Raw genomic sequence first — 21,304 nt, forward strand, 5'->3', positions numbered from 1 at the left:
CAAAAAAATGACACAGGAGGTAGCACTGTGGGAGAAAGTGAAAAATAGAGTGTGAAAGAGATAGAAATGGGTCAAGAAGTTGACGAGTTTAGTTGGGATTGGGGGAAGGAAAATGGGCTGCCACAGTCCCTGTCAACTTGATTTACCTTAAAGGCAAGTGTCACTCACCAAAGGAAAGAATTATTTATCAGTGTGGTATGTTGGGAGAGAGGAATAGTGCCATTATTAAAGGGTAAACTTTCCATGACATGGTGCTGGTACGCAACCACACTCTCACACTGGGAATGCACATCGGGAAATCATCCGTAATATTCCATTTGGAAAATCCTGGGCCAAGTGAGTGTCATTCCTTGACATGTTGCACTTAACACACAGACTATTTCCAATGCGTTCAAGAAGGCTAAGGGAAGATGAGGTGGGAGGCTGGTCAGGGAAATGGTAACAGCAATAATGTCACTAGACTAATATTCCAAAGGCCTGAGCTCCGGAGGCACAAGTTCAAATCCCACCAAGGCAGCTGGCGCAATGTAAGTTCAATTAATAAATCTGGAATTGGAAGCTAGGCCCAGTAATGGTGATTCTGAAACCATTGTCAATTTTGGAAAAAAAACCATCGTGTTCATTAATGCCTCTTCAGGGAAGGAAATCTACTATCCTTACCCGGTCTGGCTGACACGTGACTCCAGAGCTACTGCAATGGGGTTGACTCTGAACTAACTTCTGGAATGGCCTGGCAAACCATTCACAACAAGGGCAATCAGGGCTGGGCAACAAATGCTGGCCTTGTCAGTGGTAGCCACATCTCATATAAGAATAAAGATTTAAAAGAATTTTTCGTTAAATTGTACAATTTTAATAGAGTAAATAATGAATGACCGTTCGCATTGGGTGGGATGGGAATGATATAATTAAAATAGGCATCATGAGAAAGTGATTAGGAGACATTTATTCTTTGGGGGTTGCTGGAGCTTTGACCAGTGATTATTGTCCATGCAAAGAAAAGTTATTTAATTTATTTATCAGTGTCTCAAGTAGGGTAAACATTAACATGACAGTGAGGTTACTGTGAAAATCCTCACACTCCAGCACCTGTTCAGGTACACTGAGGGAGAATTTAGCATGGCCAATGCACCCTAACCAGCACATCTTTCAGACTGTGAGAGGAAACCAGAGCACCCGGAGGAAATCCACACAGACATGGGGAGAATGTGCAGACTCTGCACGGACAGTGACCCAAGCCGGGAATCGAACTCAGGTCCCTTGCGCTGTGAAGCAGCAATGCTAACCGTTGTACCACCATGCCGCCTCTTTAAGCGCTTCAAACAGGAGATTGATAGGACCATGGTTGGTGCAGCCTGGTGGTGAGTGCTTGGTTTCATAGAGAGGCAAACATGAGTTGCCCAATGGTGCTGGGGCCAAACTGACTCCATCTGCACTAATTTTGGAAAGTAGGCCTCACAAGCTCCTCTGAGCGTTTCAAAGCTCCCGTGGCGAATGACTAGTGTCACATATAGGCCTGAGCAGGTAGGGACAATAGGTTTCTGAATCTGAAGACTTTGGTGAACCCTTTGGCACGATCTGGGAGTTTAAGACAACTGTTCAAGTGCCAATTTCCTAACTGAGCCATGGTGAGATTTGAATTCACAACCTCTAGGCACCCAGCCCATACAATAGCCATGACATTGGTCTGCATTTCATGAGGCTCCAGAGCAGGAGGAGACACACAGAGGTTACACCCTAAGCTTAGCATGAAAAAGATGATTGTGTGCAAGAAATGTATGGGGCCATTCAATTCTAGAACATACAATTCGCGCATGGCACTTACTGGGCACAGAACGGTTCGTACCTGGGGCTGCTTACCTGGCATTGCCGGCTACGGTTTTCTTCCTCTTAAACATGTCGAGGAGGCTGTTGGACCTGCAGGCAGCTTTGCCGTCACCGACATGCATTCGCACAACATCCGAGGTGGTGAAGGCGCTGCGGACGTTGCGCTCCGGCTTGGCGATGATGATGTAGATCTTTGGGGTGAACATGCAACCCAGGGCCACAGTCACGCTTAAGCTAACGGAGAAACTGGTGGTGATGATCTTGTAATTGCTGCCAAAGTAGATTGGAACAAAGGCCAGCCATATGATACATGTTGTGTACATGGTGAAGGCTATGTACTTGGCTTCGTTAAAGTTTGCAGGAACGTTCCTGGTCTTGAAGGCGTAGTAGGTGCAGCTCATGATGAGAAGCCCGTTGTACCCTAGAGGGGCCACCACGCCCAGGTTGCTGGTGTTGCAGATTAAGAAGACTTCATTGATGCTCGGGTAGGAAAGAACAGGCGTAGGGGGCTCCAGGATCAGCAGCGTGACCACGATGGTCAATTGAACGCTGATCAAGATGGCAGCGATCACCAGCTGGGCCCAGGCACTCATGAACCTGGGCTTGCGAGTGCAGATCTTCTTCTTGCTGCCAGCCAGGATCCTGGCGATGCGGTTGGTTTTGGTCACCAGGGCAGAGTAACACATGGCGGCGGCCAGCCCTACCAGGATCCTCTGGAAGTAGCAAGAGGCCAGTGTGGGCTTGGCCAGCAAGGTGAACGGGCAGATGTAGCCCAGAAAAATGCCAGCCAGAATGATGTAACAGAGCTCGCGGCTGGAGGACTTGACCACAGGAGTATCCCTGTACAGCACAAAGATAAGAGTGACAAACATGGTGGCAAGGATCCCTAAACAGGAGAAGACCACGGCGATAGCAGACTCCACATCACTCCAACTCAAGTGCTTCACATCAATTCTCTGACAACCTGTGGAAAAGGAAAACGGTATGGTAAAAATAGGCTCATATTTGGTCATTAGTCTCTAACGCTTCTATGCAATTCAGAGTCCATACTTGGCTGAAAATGCTCTTATGAAGCAGTTAGGGATGTTTATATAAATGCAACTCATTAACTCAATACAAATTATCAATGGTTTGTAAAATTTACTGCCCATTACTTTCTTTCTCACTGAACGACAGGAACATTTTTGAAGGAGGGCTTTGAATGTTATTGGAGCAATAATGACCAATTATAGTCTATGGATTATATCTATGGATCTTGGATGTTGAAGTTGTATAAGATATTGGTAAAGCCACACTTGGAATACTGCGTACAGTTCTGGTCACCCTATTATAGAAAGGATATTATTAAACAAGAAAGAGCGCAGAAAAGATTTACTAGGATGTTCTCGGGACTTGATGGTTTGAATTATAAAGAGAGGCTGGATAGACTGGAACTTTTTCCCTGGAGCGTAGCAGAGTTGGGGATGATCTTATAGAGGTCAATAAAATAATGAGGGGCATAGATCAGCTCGCTAGTCAACATCGTTTCCCAAAGGTAGGGGAATCTAAAACGAGAAGGCATAGGTTTAAGGTGAGAGGGGAGAGATATAAAAGTGTCCAGAGGGGCAATTTTTCACACAGAGGGTGGTGAGTATCTGGAACAAGCTGCCAGAAGAAGAAGTAGAGGTGGGTACAATTTTGTATTCTAAAAAGCATTTAGACAGTTACATGCGTAAGATGCGTATAGAGGGATATGGGCCAAACACGGGCAATTGGGACTAGTTTAGTGATTAAAAGAAGGGCAGCATGGAAAAGATACTCTTGTTTCCATGCTATAAACCTCTACGACTCTATCATTATCGATCAATAACCAGCTACCTGACGTTTGTCGATATCAAAGTTCGTGGTCCCACTTATGGGTAGTTTCACAGAAAACGGCTGCATGACAGGCAACACAAATCAAGCCTGGAACATACAGACCACTTCCTTCATCGGCTATGTCAGAATAGTCTTTCTGTTGCACAAAATAGTTCATTCGTTGAGGAAACTCTGACTGTACAATTTGACTTCAATGTGGGTCACATAATGGCGTAGCCTATTAATTCATGGCCTGTTCTGCACTTTGCTCAAGAGTTCTGCCTTACAGCGCCAGGGACCCGGGTTTGATTCCTGGCTTGGTCACTGTCTGTGCGGAGTCTGCATGTTCTCCCCGTGTCTGCGTGGGTTCCCATTGGGTGCTCCAGTTTCCTCTTACAGTCCGAAAGATGTGCTGGTTAGGTAGAGTGGCCATGTTAAATTCTCCCTCAATGTACCCGAACAGGCACCGGAGTGTGGTGACTAGGGGATTTTCACTGTAACTTCATTGCAGTGTTAATGTAAATCTACTTGTGACTAATAAATAAACCTTTAATATTTAAATCAGGTTTCTATAGTTGCTGCCTCCCAATCACCTGTTGGAACATCTCGTGCAACCTGCTCCTGGGCCTGGCCAAACTTACCGTCGACAGGTCCAGGCAGCAGGCGACAGAGGGGTTGTCTGACTTGATTGCCTGCCCCTTTACCGTGGCTACACTTGTGACCAGGTGTCCCTGGAGAGGGAACACACAGTGTTCACCAGCCCTACCAAGGCCTTCCATGCCCACTCAGCACCGCAATGACTGGGGTACATTACTGAACCCTTTAATCACATTTTAGTTTGATGTTTTAAGTTCCAATTATGATTTGTTTTTGTTTAAGACAGTTGCCCTTTAAGGGGCTATCCCTTTTTCTTTAGCCTCAGTGTACCTAAATTAGTTTAATTGTTTTTCACCAAAAGAGTTGGATCATCTAATCAACGCGAATCAGGCATATAAAATCTGGACAGTGTAGGAGGAGGCCAATTGATCCATTGAGTCTGACCAACAACAATCCCACCCAAGTCCTATCCTTGTAGCCCACTTAATCCCCCTGACACGAAGGGGAAATCCAGCCCAGACCTGTTTCTCGTAACCCCAAATGTTTACGCCGCTGATCTCTTTAATCTACATATCTTGGGAAACTAAGGGGCAATTTAGGGTGGCCAATCAAGCTAACCCGCACATCTTTGGAGTGTGGGAGGAAATCGGAGTACCTGGAGGAAACCTATGCAGACTCCACACAGACAGTGACCCGAGGCTGGAATTGAACCTGGGTCCCTGGCGCTGTGAGGCAGCAGCGCTAACCACTGTGCCACCCAGATGAGGTTGGTGCCTAGGTTTTCTGACCCAGCGCCCTGTGAGTGAAGTCAGAGATTCTGAGCTGTGACAAAACACAATGTGATTTGACTGAGCAGCTGTGTGAGTTGCTCATTAATGACCTTTGAGAAGATGTTAACAAGTAAAAATTAGCATTTCCTCCTTTCTGTCAGCCTGCCTTTGATCACAGGGTGCTGCAGATGTGTTAGTAAAAATTCCAACACCCTCTCTCATGCTCACAGCACACGTTGGCTACAAGCACGAGTACACTTCTTCCATGTGGTTGTCAAGAACGTGGGATGTCCGATTGCGTTCTGGAATTTTTCACTTCATCTCACAGGTGTAGAGGAGTGCACACAAACACACGCACACACGCACACACACGCACACACACACATGCACACACACGCACGCACATGGACACACACACGCACACACATACATGCACACACACACATATGCACATATACACACATGCAAACACAAAACATACATTAGGCATAGAGGAAATATTGAATGGAAGCCTCTGGCTTCAGGCAGGAAGGCAGGTCTGACAGGTGCAAATCCCTTGCAGGTATTAATTAACCAATCTTATAGGTACATTTTATGAAATTTTAAAATTAGAATTTTGTGTAATTTCCACATGCGGTTTATAAATGTTGGGTCAGGATTCTCTGAGCTTGCTCACGGTTGGGATTCTCTGGTCCAGTCGCTGTGAACGGAGATTTGGCTGAGCACCAAATTCCCTATTTCTCACTGGCAGTGCTGGCCGGGGACCAGAGAATTCCAGTCATTGTTTCCAGCAATTACAGCCTTGTCTGAGTGAAGGATAAGAATGGACTGTGTCAGCAATGAGACAGGTATGGTACAAAATCTAAGCTGACTTCTCCAGTATAGCACTGAAAGAACTGGATGTGCTGTTAGATGAGACATTAAGTTATTGGGTGGAATTTTCCACAAGTGGGATTTTTCACTCCCACCAAAGTCAGTGGATTTTTGAATGGCTCGCTGCATTTCCCAGCCCTACCCCCTGTGTGATGGAGCTATAAAAGTCAGCCAACCTTGGGAATTTTAGACATCCCGAGGGCACTGTTTGGAAGAGAAGTCCAGCTCTCCCTGATGTTCTGGCTAATACTTATCCTCCAACCAACATCACTAAAATAGATCAGCTGGTGATCGTCACTTCACCATCATTGTGGGAGTTTGCTGAAAATTGGCTACTGCATTTTCTTGTTCACCAGTGGTGCTCAGCGGCATGATAACAAGTGGGCAACACAGTGGCACAGTGGTCAGCACAGCTGCCGCACAGTGCCAGGGGTCTGGGTTCAATTCCGGTCCCGGGTGACTACCTACAAGTGGAGTCTGCACATTCTCCCCGTGTCTGCGTGCATTTCCTTTGGGTGCTCCGGTTTCCTCCTGCTGCCCAAAGATGTGTGGGTTCGGTGAATTGGCCACGCTAAATTTCCATTTAGTGTCCCAGAATGTTTAAGTTAGGGGGTCTAGCGGGGTAAATGTGAAGAGGGTGGGATGGTCTGCCAGAGAGTTGATGCAAATCTGATGGGTCGAATGTAGGGATCTTATGGGTGGAATTCTCCAGCCGTGCTGATGTAAAAGCTGGAAATTCCACCCAACTGTTAATGGGGTTTCACACTGACCGTATCCCATCCACTAAAATTCCAGTGCCGGGTGGGAGAGGAGAATTCCGGCCTATGATTCTATGGCTGCATTTCAGAAGTACTCCATTGGCTGTAGAGGGGCATTCTAAGGTTCCAAGGTGGACCAAATGGCCTCTTTCATTTATATCTGTTTTGGTGATCAAAATATATACTCCAGAAAAAAAGACTTTATATGGTGTTTTTCATCTGTCTCAGCAGTAGAGTTGGGCCAGAATTCACTTTAAGGATAGTCAGATTGTTAATGGCCTCTCAGTGTAAACTCCTAACTGCGTACTCCTCCGCATGTTTCAGTTAAGGTTGCATGCTACAGCCACATCAGGCACTCGAGCTTATGTTCCTGTCTCAGACTCTGCATTGTTGATTTCAGAATTCGTCAGTCTGAGCAATGCCGGAGCAACAGCACCCCAAGAACTGAGCAGCCAGCTTCCCCGGCCAGCTCAGGCTCCACACACACAACCTCACCCCCACCGGCAAGGATCAGCGAGTGTTCAGCCCGGGTGGCACTGTGGTTAGCGCTGCTACCTCACAGCGCCAGGGACCTGGGTTCAATTCCAGCCTCGGGTCACTGTCGGTGTGGAGGCTGCATGTTCTCCCCATGTCTGCGTGGGTTTCCTCCGGATGCTGCAGTTTCGTCCCACAGTCCAAAGATGTGCGGGTTAGGTTGATTGGCTGTGCTAAATTCATCCTGAAATCAGGTGGATTAACAGGGTAAATATGTGGGGTTAGAGGAATAGGGTCTGGGTGGGACTGTGGTTGGCGCAGGTCCGATGCGCCTCCTTCTGCAGTGTAGGGATTCTATGATTGTATAACATTCTGGCTCTTTTTTTGCATTAAGTGCCGTAAGATTGTCTGAGCAGAGTGAAGTGTTCTGAAATCAACAATGCAGAGTCTGAAACAGGAACAGTGAGGATAGTAGATTCTTTTTGAAATCGGGTGCAGAAGCCCTCAATAACCCTGAGGTGTGTTCAGAGGGGGGGAGGCGTGATATCAAACTGAGAAACTGAGGAGAGGTTTCAGCCTGGCAGTCTGCAGTGCTTTATTGCAGCCTCCTTACTGGAACACAGTTCCAGGTTTGGTGTGATGCCTGGCTGTGGCTCTAGTGTGCAGAGTGGAGGAATCCTGTAGAGAACTTGTACTTGGAGTACTGTGCGCAGTTCTGGTAGCCTCACTATAGGAAGGACGTGGAAGCTATTGAGAAAGTGCAGAGGAGATTTACAAGGATGTTGCCTGGATTGGGAGGCATGCCTTATGAAGATAGGTTGAGGGAGCTGGGACTCTTCTCCCTGGAGAGACGAAGGTTGAGAGGCGACCTGATAGAGGTTTATAAGATGTTGAGAGGAATAGATAGGGTGGATTCTCAGAGGCTATTTCCCAGGGCTGAAATGGTTGCTACGAGAGGACACAGATTTAAGGTGCAGGGAAGCAAGTACAGAGGTGATGTTAGGGGTAAGTTTTTCGCTCAGAGGGTGATGAGTGAATGGAATCGGCTGCCGTCAGTGGTGGTGGAGGCAAACTCGCTTGGGGTCTTTTAAAAGACTTCTGGATGAGTATATGGGGTTTAATGGGATTGGGGGTTATAGATAGGTCTATGGCTTAGTAGGTATACAAGTGATCGGCGCAACTAGTGGGCCGAAGGGCCTGTTTGTGCTGTTATGTTCTATGTTCTAAATACACACAGTTTCAATCGCAGCAACCTTCGGCCTGAAGTCTTACAGAAATTAAATGGGCAAGGTTGAGAAAGACAGAGGAGGCTGTTTGTTCACTCATTACAATATATTCTGCCTCACAGTGTATTGAACAACTGAGGAAAGTTAAGAGATTGGAAAGTGAGTTCTCCAATGCATCATCAGAATGCCCTGAGTTTCAGTCCCCATCTATATTGAATCAGGGATATGCCCCTGTCTACAGAGGGGTTAAAGTGGAAATGGTCGAGAGCTTCAAGTTTCTCGGCATCACCATCACCAGTAATCTGTCTGGTTCCTCTGCTGATGTTATAGTTAAGAAACACCTCTACTTTCTCAGAAGGCTAAGGAAATTTGGCATGTCAGCTATGACCCTCACCAACTTTTACAGATGCACCCTAGAAAGCATTCTTTCTGGTTGTAACACAGCTTGGTCTGGTTGCTCCTGTGCCCAAGACCGCAAAAAAATTACAAAGTGTTGTGAACGAAGCCCAGTCCATCACACAAACCAACCTCCCATCCATTGACTCTGTCTATACTTCCTGTTGCCTCAGAAAAGCAGCCAGCATAATCAAGGACCCCACAGACCCTGGACACTCTCTCTTCCACCTTCTTCCATTGGGAAAAAGATCCACAAGTCTGAGGACACGTACCAACCAACTGAAGAACAGCTTCTTCCTTGCTGCCATCAGACTTTTGAATGGACTTACCTTGCACTAAGTTGATCTTTCTCTACACCCTAGCTATGACTGTAACACTACATTCTGCACTCCTTCCTTCTCTGTGAATGATATGCTTTGTCTGTATAGCATTCAAGAAACAATACTTTTCACTGTATTATAATACATGTGACAATAATAAATCCAATCAAATCAAAGATGATTTCATCCAGCACAGTAAGAGGGCTGCTACAATTGTCCTCAGTGCCACTGGAGTACGGGGAATGGGGAGACAAGGAGGGAAATGCAAACTATTGTAACCTAGTGATCCCACTATCAGCCAGCAATATGAATGTTAAATGAGGATTTACTTGGGATTGTGTTTGGGGTGCTTTGTGGTGAATGGAATATGGAAACCTGAGAGAAAATGCAGGAAAGTAAAGGCTAGAACTGGGAGGGTACAATTATCAGGAAAGCCTGAAAGAGCTGGGGCTTTTTCTATTGAAAAGAGAAGACTGAGAGGCGACCTGCAGAAGGGAGTTCAATATTATGAGTGGACTCGAAAGGTGGGGAGGAAAAGTGGTGAGAATGACAGAGGGATATTGACAGATTAGCTGAATGGGCAAAAACTTGGCAGTTGGAATATAATGTAGGAAAATGCGAAGTTATGCACTTTAGTAAGAAGAATAATATTTAAATGGAGAAAGACTGCAGAAAGCTCCAGCACAGAGGGATGTGGGACTCCTCGTGCATAAATCACAAAAAGCTAGCATGCAAATTCAGCAGGTAATAGGGAAAGCAAATGCAATGCTTACTTTTATTTCAAAGGGAATGAAGTACAAAAATAGGGAAGTCTTACTAAAACTATTCAAGGCACTAGTTAGAGCACGCCTGGAATACTGTGAACAGTTTTGGTCCCCTTATCTAAGAAAAGATATACAGGCATTGGGGGCAGTTCAGAGAAGGTTCATCAGGTTAATCCTGGGTATGGAGTGATTTTCTTACAAGGAGAGGTTGAATGGATTGGGTCTGTACTCACTGGAGTTTAGAAGAATGAGAGGTGACCTTATTGAGACATATAGCATTTCCAGGGGCTTTGACAGGGTAGTTACTGAGAGGCTGTTTCCCCTTGTGGGAGAGTCCAGGACCAGAGGGCATAATCTCAGAGTAAGGGGTCACAGAGATGAGGAGGAATTTTTTCTCTCAGATGGTAGTGAATCCATGGAATTCTTTACCGCAGAGGACTGTAGAGGCTAGGTCGTTGAGTATGTTCAAGGCTGAGATAGACCGAATTTTAATCAGTAAGGGAATCAATGGTTAAGGGGACAAGACAGGAAAGTGGCACTGAGGATGATATCAGATCAGTCATGATCTTGTTGAATGGTGGAGCAGACTCAATAGGCCAAATAGCCTACTTCTGCTGCTATGTCTGATGGTAGATAAGGAGAAGATGTTCTCACTTGTATAAAATCCAAAATTAGGGACTGCATACAGAAGATGGTGACTAATAAAACCCATAAGGAATTCAGGAGGAATGTGCCTGAGAGAGAATGTGGAAGTTGCAGTAGGGATAAGCACAAGAGGGTGAGAGGGATAGAAGGTTGTGGTGAAAGAGGTGGTGAAGGAAGGTGGGAGGAGGCTTATGCAGAGTATAAAGATGTGGAACTGCTGGGGTTAAGGGTCAATCCTGTGCCTTGATGTAATTTCATTGAAAATAGGCCATTTGGGCAGGTGTTGGCTATGAGTTCATTATTCCAGTGAAAGTCAGCAGAGTGAGGAGGGTGGTAAGGCCAGGAGGGAAATAGAGGGAATATATCAGGGGAAAAATATGTATCACTAAAAAGCAAACAGAAATATTAAAGGTGCACAGTCTTAACATCTTTTTAAAGTGCATTTAAAATAATCCTAACTTTACTCATCTGAGAATGGGGCTGATGTAGCACAGAATGTTGTGTAATCACCTATTGAGGGAAGCTGATGTCCTGTTTCCTGAAACACCACAGAGCATCTTGCAAAGAACTAAATTGGGAAACATACCCTAGTTTCAGGACAGATGAGAAAAGGAAAGACTTGGCATTAGAATCATGGAATCCCTACAATGCAGAAGGAGGCCATTTGGTCCATTGAGTCTGCGCCGACAACAGTCCCACCCAATCCCTATCTCTATAACCCCCATGTATTTACCCTGCTAGTTCCACTGACATTAAGGGGCAATTTAGCATGGTCAATCTATTGAACCTGCACATCTTTGAAGTGTGGGAGGAAACCAGAGCACCCGGAGGAAACCCACGCAGACATGGGGAGAACATGCAAACTTCAAATTCCGAGGCTGGAATTGAACCCGGGTCCCCAGTGCTGTGAGGCAGCAATGCTAACCACTGTGCCACCATTGTACCCTGAAGCATTATAGTCACTGTTCTAATGCAGGAAATAGAGAGCCAATTTGTGTACAGCAATGCGATAACCTGTTTGACTGATGTTGCTCTGAGAGAAAAATATCGACCCAAGAGAACAGTCCTCCTCTGGTTCACAATTGTGCCATGTCTGTTATTGAAGATACAACATGAATCATGGACGACGTTCCCAAGAGAATGATTACCTGTGAGGTCAGCATTCGGCCACCAGCCCAGCTCGCAGGCCCTGCACGTGAACTCGTCGTGCATGTACTCATTCTCTTTGCAAGTTGTGCAGATCCAACAGCAGCTCACTTCTCCCTTCCGAATAACCTGTTGAAACAGCACAGGATCCCTTTAGTAACACCTGGAAAACATGCTGGTGTCAAGAAAGAGAGAGAGGGAGAGAGCTAAATTTCAGGATGATGAGTTTACATCAGCAACTGAGAGACAGAGCTCCTCAGTGCGTGCCCTTTGAATAGTGGTGAAGCTAAACAGAGAAACCAGAAGCAGGAGTAGGCCATTCAGCCCTTCGAGCCCATTCCGACATTCATCATCATGGCTAATCATCAAATTCAATATCCTGATCCCCTCTTCTCCATGTCCTTTGATCCCTTTAGCCCCGAAAACTAAATCTAATTTCTTCTTGAAATCACACAATGTTTTGGCCTCCACTACTTTCTGTGGTAGTGAATTCCACAGATTCCCCAATCTCTGGGTGAAGAAATTTCTCCTCACCTCAGTTCTAAAAGGTTTACCCCTTATCCTCAAACTATGACCCCTAGTTCTGGACTCCTCCATCATTGGGAACATTCTTTTGGAATCTATCCTGTCTAACCCTGTTAGAATTGTATAAGTTTCTATGAAATCCCCTCTCACTTTTCTAAACTCCAGCAAAATATTGAGAAAGTGATAGCTGTTTTTGATTCTTTAATGGGATGTGGGCATTGCTGATGTCACCTAACCCCAATGCCCTTGGGGGGGCAGTTAAGCGTCAATCACATTTGCTGTGGGCCAGGAGTCACATGTAGGCCAGACCAGGTAAGGACAGCAGATTCCCTTCCTTAAAGGCTGATATTGAACCAGATGGTGTTTTAGGACAATCAACAATGGCTTCACAGTCATCAGTAGACTTTTAGTGAATTCCAATTTCACCATTTGCCATGGCAGGGTTTGATCCTGGGTCCCCAGAATGTTACCCAGGGCCTCTGGATTGTAATTCCACTGCCAATACCATGATGCCACTGCCTCCCCTCACGACTAATCCCAGCAAGTTGAGTGTTAACCTTTGGAAAGAATCCAACTACCCCAATCCTTTCACAAGTGATTTAGGTGGAAGTGCTGGTTGGACCCACCTTGATTTGTCCTTTGGTGCAGGGCTCGCTACAGACAGAACGTACCATCTTGGTCATGTTCATCTGAAGCTTGTTGTCGTCAATGTCCAGCAAGTCTTCGTACCACGTCCCAATGTTAACATAGTCATACACACCGTTCTCTGTCATTTGGAGATTCATAATATCGTACCTGGCAATTCAAAGAAGAAGTTTAACAGGGGCGGGCATCCTTTGGCATGGATTTCTGCGGCTGTGCCCTTGTGCGAGAGGGAACTTTGCTCAACCAGGAGTACAGGTCTCAGAGACAGGGAGATCCAGAACAGCAAGTCTGCAACACGCACCCTCATTGAACAAGGCTTCCTGTAGGGAGCGCCAACTTGTTGAAGGAACATTGACTTGTTCACAAGTTAGATAACTAAATATTCCTTCACAGCACAAGAGGAGCCTATTCAGCCCATCATGGCTGTGCTAACCTTTTAAAAAGCTAGTCAATTAAGTTTATTTATTACTAACAAGTAAGGCTTACATTAACACTGCAATGAAGTTACTGTGAAATTCCCCGAGTCACCACAGTCCGGCACCTGTTCGGGTCAATGCACCTAACCAGCACGTCTTTCAGAATGTGGGAGGAAACCGAAGAATCCAGAGGAAACCCACACATGGGGAGAACATGCAAACTCCACAAAGACAGTGACCCAAGCTGGGAATCGAACCCTGGTCCTGGTGCTGTGAAGCAGCAGTGCTAATCACTGTGCTTCTGTGCCACACCCAGACTCTTTCCCCTATCATCCTTCATTTCTTTTCTTTTCGGGTAACTATCCATTGTCTTTTGGAAGTTCAGGGAGTGCATTTGCTCCTTTTGCCAATTATCTTGAACCCATACCCCCTGGTTACTGACCCTGTTGCCACTAAAACCATCAAAACCCTTCATAATTTTAGTCTTGGAAATCTCCTAAATCTGAATTTCTGTTGCCCTACCACATAACTGAACCATTCAGTCCTGGCATGAATGAAATTTTAATGCTTCAGTGTCCTCAGTATTTTCGTATTTTCACTGGGATAAATAAATACTTAGAGGAGATCTGACAACACTAAAGTCACCACAGTCCCCGGAGCTGCTCTCCCTTTTTGAGCGGCAGAGCTGACTGGCAGTGATTTAACCTGAGGCAAGAGGCAAGGTTGAGAAGGCCAGGACTTTCTGAATAACCTCAGCCGGCGCAGGAATTGAACCCACGATGTTAGCGTCACTTTGCATCATGAACCAGCTGTCCTACTAACTGAGCTAACTGACTCCCATCGTGGGGACCTGATAGAGGTCTTACAAATGACAAAAGGATTAAATAGGGTCTATAAGGAGAAATTGGTTCGACTTGCGGCAAGTATAAGATCATTATTAACAGATCAAGTAAGGGATTTAGGAGGAAGTTCCTTGTAGAGAGCGCTGCTGCTTTACAGCGCCAGGGACCTGGTTTCGGATTTCTGGCTTGGGTCACTGTCTGTGAGGAGTCTGCACATTCTCCCCATGTCTGTGTGGATTTCCTCCGGGTGCTCCAGTTTCCTCCCACAGGCCAAAAGACGAGCTGGTTACATGTGTTGGCCATGCTAAATTCCCCCTCAGTGTACCCCGAACTGGCGCCGAAGTGTGGTGACGAGGGGATTTTTACAGTAGCTTCATTGCAGTGTTAATGTAAGCCTACTTGTGACACTAATAAACTTAAACTTACGAACATGTGATGCTCATGAGAGTTGTATTGATGCATCTAAAGGGAGGTTTGAGACACACGACTGAGCAAGGAATAGAGGAATAAGGGGCAGTGCAGGAAGGGTTAATCAGAGAGAGGTACCATGGTAAGGTGAATAAACAGCAGCATGGACTGGCTGGTTGAATGAGCTAATGAGCTGCTCCAGTGCTGTCTAATCTGTGTAAAATATATTCTGTCAAAGCCTTAATGAGCAGTTTGACGGGAGAAGCGAAATGGATGATGAAAGGTACAAGATGTGGATGCCTGGACTGGTGAAAAGGGAAAGAAAGTCAGGCACAATGTAAAAGAGACGGCCAATTCTCTAACACCAGAGTTGGGAGTTAACCAATTTTGCCCCTGTTTGCCCCTTCTTAGTGAAAGGCTGCCATTGATTGTGAATATTTCTTAACGAAGTGATTGAAATGAGGTGAGAGCTATCTCTAATAACATTAGTAGTTGCAGCTCATGGTTATCTCTGAGAAGTTGATCCCTTCACAAACCTCTATTAGATTTAGAAGCACCGGGTAAAGGGTAAACAGTTACTCTACTCCAGCTTTTAAACAGACCCCTGAGATTTGCTCTGGCATCCGCAGATCTTCCCAGCCCCATTGCAAAGCTTTGCATCTTGAGGTAACATCTGTCATGTATTCCAATTGTCCTCCTGCAGACAGACTTCCATCTGTCTCTAAAGCTAGTAATTCGCGGCACAGGTCGCCAGTCTGTTGCCACCTATCTTGTAGGCAAACACGTAAGTACTGGTGGGAATCCCCGGAAATTCTTGCAGGAGGACACATTGCAGGGATAATGGGAAAGAACCAGGGAGTAAAACCACCTGGACTGTGCTTCAAACAAATTGATGGGCTGAATGGCCTCCTCCTGTGCAACCCCTATGACTCTGTGAAAGGTTCATGTAGCAGCTGACCTGAGTGCTCCCTGTGGCTGGATCACCTTGTTCCATGACATTGCTGCCCAACACTGTTAATTCACAAAAACGAAAGATTTTGTAACCTTAGCCACAGGGTGTACAGGACGGCGGTGAGAACTCCCCTACTCATCGCTGCAGTAACAAAAAACAAACAACAATAAAGGTACAGCACAGGAACAGGCCCTTCAGCCCTCCAAGCCTGTGCCAATCATGATGCCCTAAGTAAACTGAAAAAAACCTTCTTATTCGGACTGCATCTCTCTAATCCCTCTCTAATCATGTACCCATCCAGATGTCCGTTAAATGTTGCTAATGTACCTGCTTTCACCACCTCTTCTGGCAGCGCGTTCCAGGCACCCACCACTCTCTGTGTGAAAACCCTCCCCTGCACATCTCCCTTAAACTTTCCCCCTCTCACCTTGGACCTGTTCTTTCTTGTAATTGACTCTTCCACCCTTGGAAAAAGCCTCTGACTATCCACCCCGTCTATGCTTCTCATAATTTTGTAGACCTCCATCAGGTCTCCCCTCAGCCCCTGCCTTTACAGTGAAAACAATCCTAGGTTTTTTAACCTCTCCTCATAGCCAACACCCTCGAGACCAGGCAACATCCTGGTAAACCTTCTTTGTACTCTCTACAAAGCTTCCACAGCCTTCTGGTAGGGTGGTGACAAGAACTGCACACAACACTCCAACTGCGACCTAACCAAGGTTTTGTAGAGCTGCAACATGATTCCCAACTCCTGTACCCAAATTCTCCAGCTGTGGCGTCCTTTACGTTCAATCAAGAGAGTAGATGTGGCGTATGAAAGATGGTACGCGCAACAGTGCAACACTCCCTTAATACCACAATGGAGTTTTCAGTCCACATTATCTACCTGTTTGTACCAAGAGTGGGACTTGAACCTATAACCTTCTAAAGGCAGAGGCGAGAACTTGTGAGCTTGGTTGCGGGATATGCGTTGGCCAGGACAGCGGCGACAACTCCCCTGCTCATCTTTGCAGTAACAAAGAACAAACAACAATAAAAGTACGGCACAGGAACAGACCCTTTGGCCCTTCAAGCCTGTGCCGATAATGATGTCCCAACTACCCCTGAGCTACACCAGGGACTAGTGTAAGAATACTTCTACTGCCCTTTGAGTCTGATTGCACCTCCTCACCTTCTAGAAGACAGAGAGTGGGTCTCACACCACCTGGCTCAAATTGTTAAAGATATTTAAAGGAATGTGAGTGAAATGTCTGTTTAAAAAAGGAGGTAGACAAAAGGAGGGTAACTAAAAGCTGGTTAGTTTAGTGCCTGTAGTGGAGAAAATGCTTGAAACTATCATCAAGGGACAAATAGCAAGGCATCTGGATATAAATTGTCCCATCAGGAAGATGCAGCAATGAGGAACATGTGTATCTGGATTTCCAAAAGGCATTTGACAAGGTAACACACCAAAGGCTGCTGCATAAGATAAAGGTACACAGTGTTACGGGTAATGTGTTAGCATGGTTAGAGGATTGGTTAACTAACAGAATGCAAAAACTGGGGGTAAATGGGTGCTTTTCTGGTTGGCGATCATTGACTAGTGGTGTGCCTCAGGGATCAGGGTTGGGATTGTAATTGTATATGTTTTATATTGATGATTTGGAGTTGGGGACCAAGTGTCATGTCAAAATTCGCAGATGACACGAAGATGAGTGGCAGAGCAAAATGTGCAGAGGACGCTGAAAGTCTACAAAGGGATATAGATAGTCTGAGTGAGTGGGCAAGGATCTGGCAGATAGAGTATAATGTTGTTAAATGTGAGGTCATCCATTTAAATGATAACAGGAATAACAACAAAATAGACTATTATTTAAATGGTAAAAAATTGTAGCATGCTGCAGTGCAGAGGGACCTGGGTGCATGAATCACAAAATAATTGGTTTGCAGGTGAATCAGGTAATTAAGAATGCAAATGATATTTTGTCCTTCATTGCTAAAGGGATGGAGTTTAGAAACAGTGAGGTTATATTGCAACTGTGAGGCCACACCTCGAATACTGTGTACAGTTTTGGTCTCCTTACTTGAGAAAGGATATACTGTCACTGGAGAGGGTACAGAGGAGATTCACTAGATTCCAGAGTTGAGAGGGTTGGCTCATGAGGAGAGACTGAGTAGATTGGGGCTATACTCATTGGAATTCAGAAGAATGAGGGACGATCTTATAGAAACATACAACATTATGAAGGGAGTAGATTAGATAGAAGCAGGAAAGGTGTTTCCACTGGCAGGTGAAACTAGAACTAGGGGGCATGGCCTCAAAATAAGGGGGAGCAGGTTTAGAACTGAGTTGAGGATGAACTTCTTCACCCAAAGGGTTGTGAATCTGTGGAATTCCCTGCCCAGTGAAACAGTTGAGGCTGCCTCATTGAATGTTTTTAAGGTAAGGATAGAAACGTTTTTGAACAGTAAAGGAATTAAGGGTTATGGTGAGTGGGCGATTAAGTGGAGCTGAGTCCATGAAAAGATCAGCCATGATCTTATTGAATGGGAGAGCAGGCTCAATAGGCCAGATGGCCTATGCTGGTCCTACTTCTTATGTTCTTATTTCAAATAACAAGGTGTAATGGAGTCATAGAATCCCTACAGTGCAGAAGGAAGCCGTTTGGCTCTTTGAGTCTGCACTGACCACAATCCCACCCAGGCCATATTCCCGTAACTCCACGTATTTATCCTGCTAATCCCCCTGACACTACGGTCAATTTAGCATGGTCAATCAACCTAACCCGCACATCTTTGGATTGTGGGAGGAAACCGGAGTACCCGGAGGAAATCCATGCAGACACAGGGAGAATGTGCAAACTCCACACAGATAGTGACCCAAGGTCAGAATTGAATACAGGCTGCTGGTGCTGTGAGGCAGTAGTGCTAACCACTGTGCCACCATCAAGGAACACTGATCTGCATTCCAACTGCATGGATAAGCAAGGATAAATAAACCCTAATTGGGATCAACTAAATGGTCTACATCCGCCCCTCTGTCTTAATTTTTATTCCATTCTTAAAGTTGTAAATCCAATGCACAGAGTGGAACTGGGTGGATTTGAATCCATCTCCTTGCTGGCTCCAAAAACCACATTCTAATTGAATCCAGTTCATGATTCCCCCAGGAGAGACGAACAATGTACAAGCTGACAAGATAAAGCATTGCACCCCATCTTGGCTTGGTCTGATGCTTGATCATAGCCAAAAGGCAGAATGGTGGCATAGTGGTTAGAATTGCTGCCTCACAGCACCAGGGACCTGGGTTCAATTCTGGCTTTACATCACTGTCTGTGTGGAGTTTGCATATTCTCCCCATGTCTGGGTTTCCTCCAGGTACTCCGGTTTCCTCCCACACTCCAAAGATGTGCAGGGTTAGGATGAGTGGCCATGCTAAATTGCACAGGGGGATTAGCAGCATGGAGTTATGCGGATGGGGGCTGAGTGGGATTATTGTGGGTGCAGGCTCGATGGGCTGAACGGCCTCTCTGCACTGTAGTGATACGACCACTAAAAGGCCAAGAAGTGTATCCCTGCAAGATAACGTACAGTTTCTGAGAACACACTGGTAGAGCACCGAGGTCAGGTGGCTGTTTTTATAAAAGGTTACAATTTGTGGGGAATAAAATAATCCTGAAAAAATCTATTCAATTTCAGTTACCTCTTTTCCCCAATGGAGGGAACAGGTAACAGATAAAATAATGAGTTAACTATGCCTTTTTATGAAAATGCATGTCATTTTGGAGGTGAAGGGGACTGTGTGTAGTAAAGAGGCAATCAAGAACGAAGAACAGTACAGCACAGGAACAGGCCCTTCGGCCCACTAAGCTTGCACCAACACACGTTGCCTTTCTGAACTAAAGACCTTGGTTAGGATTTTCTGGCCACACTCGTCCCAAGACCAGAAAATCCTGTCCGAGGACAATGGACCTTTGCATGGTCCGTGTCCTGCCCACCTCTCTGCACTGTAGTGATCCGACTACTATTGGGCAGGATGGTAAAATTCTGGAGCTTTTGTCTCTACATGGTCCATATCCCTCTATTCCTAGCCAATTCATGTCCATGTCCCTCTATTCCTAGCCAATTCATGTCCATGTCCCTCTATTCCTAGCCAATTCATGTCCATGTCCCTCTATTCCTAGCCAATTCATGTCCATGTCCCTCTATTTCTAGCCATTCAATCAAGATGCCTTTTAAATGTTGCAGTTGTATCTGCTTCTACCATCTCCTTTGGTAGCAGATTCCAGACACATCACCTTCTACGTAAAAAATAAACTTGCCTCTCATAACCAGTTTAAACTTTCCCCTCTTTTACCTTAAACCTATGTCCCCCTCGTAACTGACTCTTCTGTCCTGAACAAGGAACACTTGTGCCTATTCATATTCTTCCGTAATGCATTGACAAGCCAACACAGGGACTCGGAACATTGGTTCCGGTCAAAAAGAAAACAAGCAGAGATTTAAAATCTTTTTTGTAATGAGTTTAGTTTGCTTGGTGCAATGAGAAGAGAGAAAAAAAAACTTTCCATTTTGATTGACATCCCAAATCAGAAGAGCCATGGACCAAGAAGCTAAACTAAAAAGAAATAAGACCGGGTGATCCGCGCACTCGCCTTACAGAACTTGATTTAAAATCAAGCATTGGACTGCAGCGGCTCAAGAAGGCAGTTTACCACCACCTTCTCAGGGGTAAATAGGGATGGGTAATAAATGCTGACCTATCCAACGATGCCCACATACCATGAGTGGATAATTAAAAATTGAGAGCGCTTTTTTTTTGGGCGTGTGGGTTAATGTAGAAGAAATGCAATATAAACTCCTGTTCATTTACTGTTCACTTCAGACATACTGAGACCTATGGCAGCTACTTAACCAGGAACAGAATCATTTCACAGAGACAGGCCTGGCTTCACAGTTGCTGACTCTCTTATTCCTTCCCTGCCTTAGTCCATCAGTTGTTGAAACCCTCATCGGTGTCTTTGTTATGTCCAGATTAACTATTTCATTGCTCATTTTGCAGCTATATAGAACCTTGGTTAGGCCACACTTGGAATATGGTGTTCAATTCTGATCACCATGCTACCAGAGGCATATAGAAGCTTTGGGGGGGGAAATCAGAAAAGATTTACCAGGATGTTGCCTGGTATGGAGGGCATTAGCTATGAGGAGAAGCTGGAGAAACTTGGTTGGTTCGCCCTGGAACGACAGGGCGATCTGATAGAAGTCTACAGGATTATGAGGGGCATGGACAGAGTGGATAGTCAGAAGCTTTTTCCCAGGGTGGAAGAGTCAATTACTAGGAGGCATAGACTTAAGGTGCAAGGGACAAAGTTTAAAGGAGATGTATGAGGCAAGTTTTTTTACACTGAGGGTGGTGGGTGCCTGCAGCTTGCTGCTCGGGGAAGCAGTGGAAGCAGATACTATTGTGACTTTTAAGGGGCATCTTGACAAATACATGAATAAGCTGGGAATGGAGGGATATGGTCCCCGGAAGGATAGAGGGTTTTAGTTCAGACGGGCAGCATGGTCGTTGCAGGCTTGGAGGGCCAAAGGGCCTGTTCCTGTGCTGTAATTTTCTTTGTTCTCCTGGTTGCCCTTTAACCTTCCATCCTCAATAAACTTCACCACCCAAAAATCTGCCACCTGTTGCCTAGTAACACAAAATCCCATCCACCCATCATTCCTGTGCTCACTGACTGGACGTATAAGATGATGAATGGGATGGATAGGATAGAGGTGGAAAGACTCTTCCCGCTCAAAAAAGACAGTAGGACTAGGGGGCACAGCCTCAAGATAAAGGGGGGGCAGTTCAGAACGGAGTTGAGGAGGAACTTCTTCACTCAAAGGGTGGTGAATCTCTGGA

At 45.5% G+C, this 21,304-nt stretch overlaps 1 protein-coding gene across 1 annotated transcript in view; it reads right to left on the reverse strand.

Annotated features, from left to right (window-relative positions):
* LOC145350544 (metabotropic glutamate receptor 1-like) overlaps positions 1-21,304 on the reverse strand; it is a 220,770-nt gene that overhangs the window by 14,890 nt on the left and 184,576 nt on the right. Inside the window, exons 5-7 of the mRNA XM_080199744.1 lie at positions 12,784-12,952; positions 11,635-11,761; positions 1,861-2,791 (exon numbers count right to left, since the gene is read on the reverse strand). Of these exons, the coding sequence (XP_080055870.1) occupies positions 1,861-2,791; positions 11,635-11,761; positions 12,784-12,952 (1,227 nt within the window). The remainder of the gene's footprint in view (positions 1-1,860; positions 2,792-11,634; positions 11,762-12,783; positions 12,953-21,304) is intronic.

This window comes from Carcharhinus amblyrhynchos, chromosome 12 (assembly GCF_965287045.1).
Source record: "Carcharhinus amblyrhynchos chromosome 12, sCarAmb.v2.hapA, whole genome shotgun sequence".
Classification (NCBI taxonomy): Eukaryota; Metazoa; Chordata; class Chondrichthyes; order Carcharhiniformes; family Carcharhinidae; genus Carcharhinus; species Carcharhinus amblyrhynchos.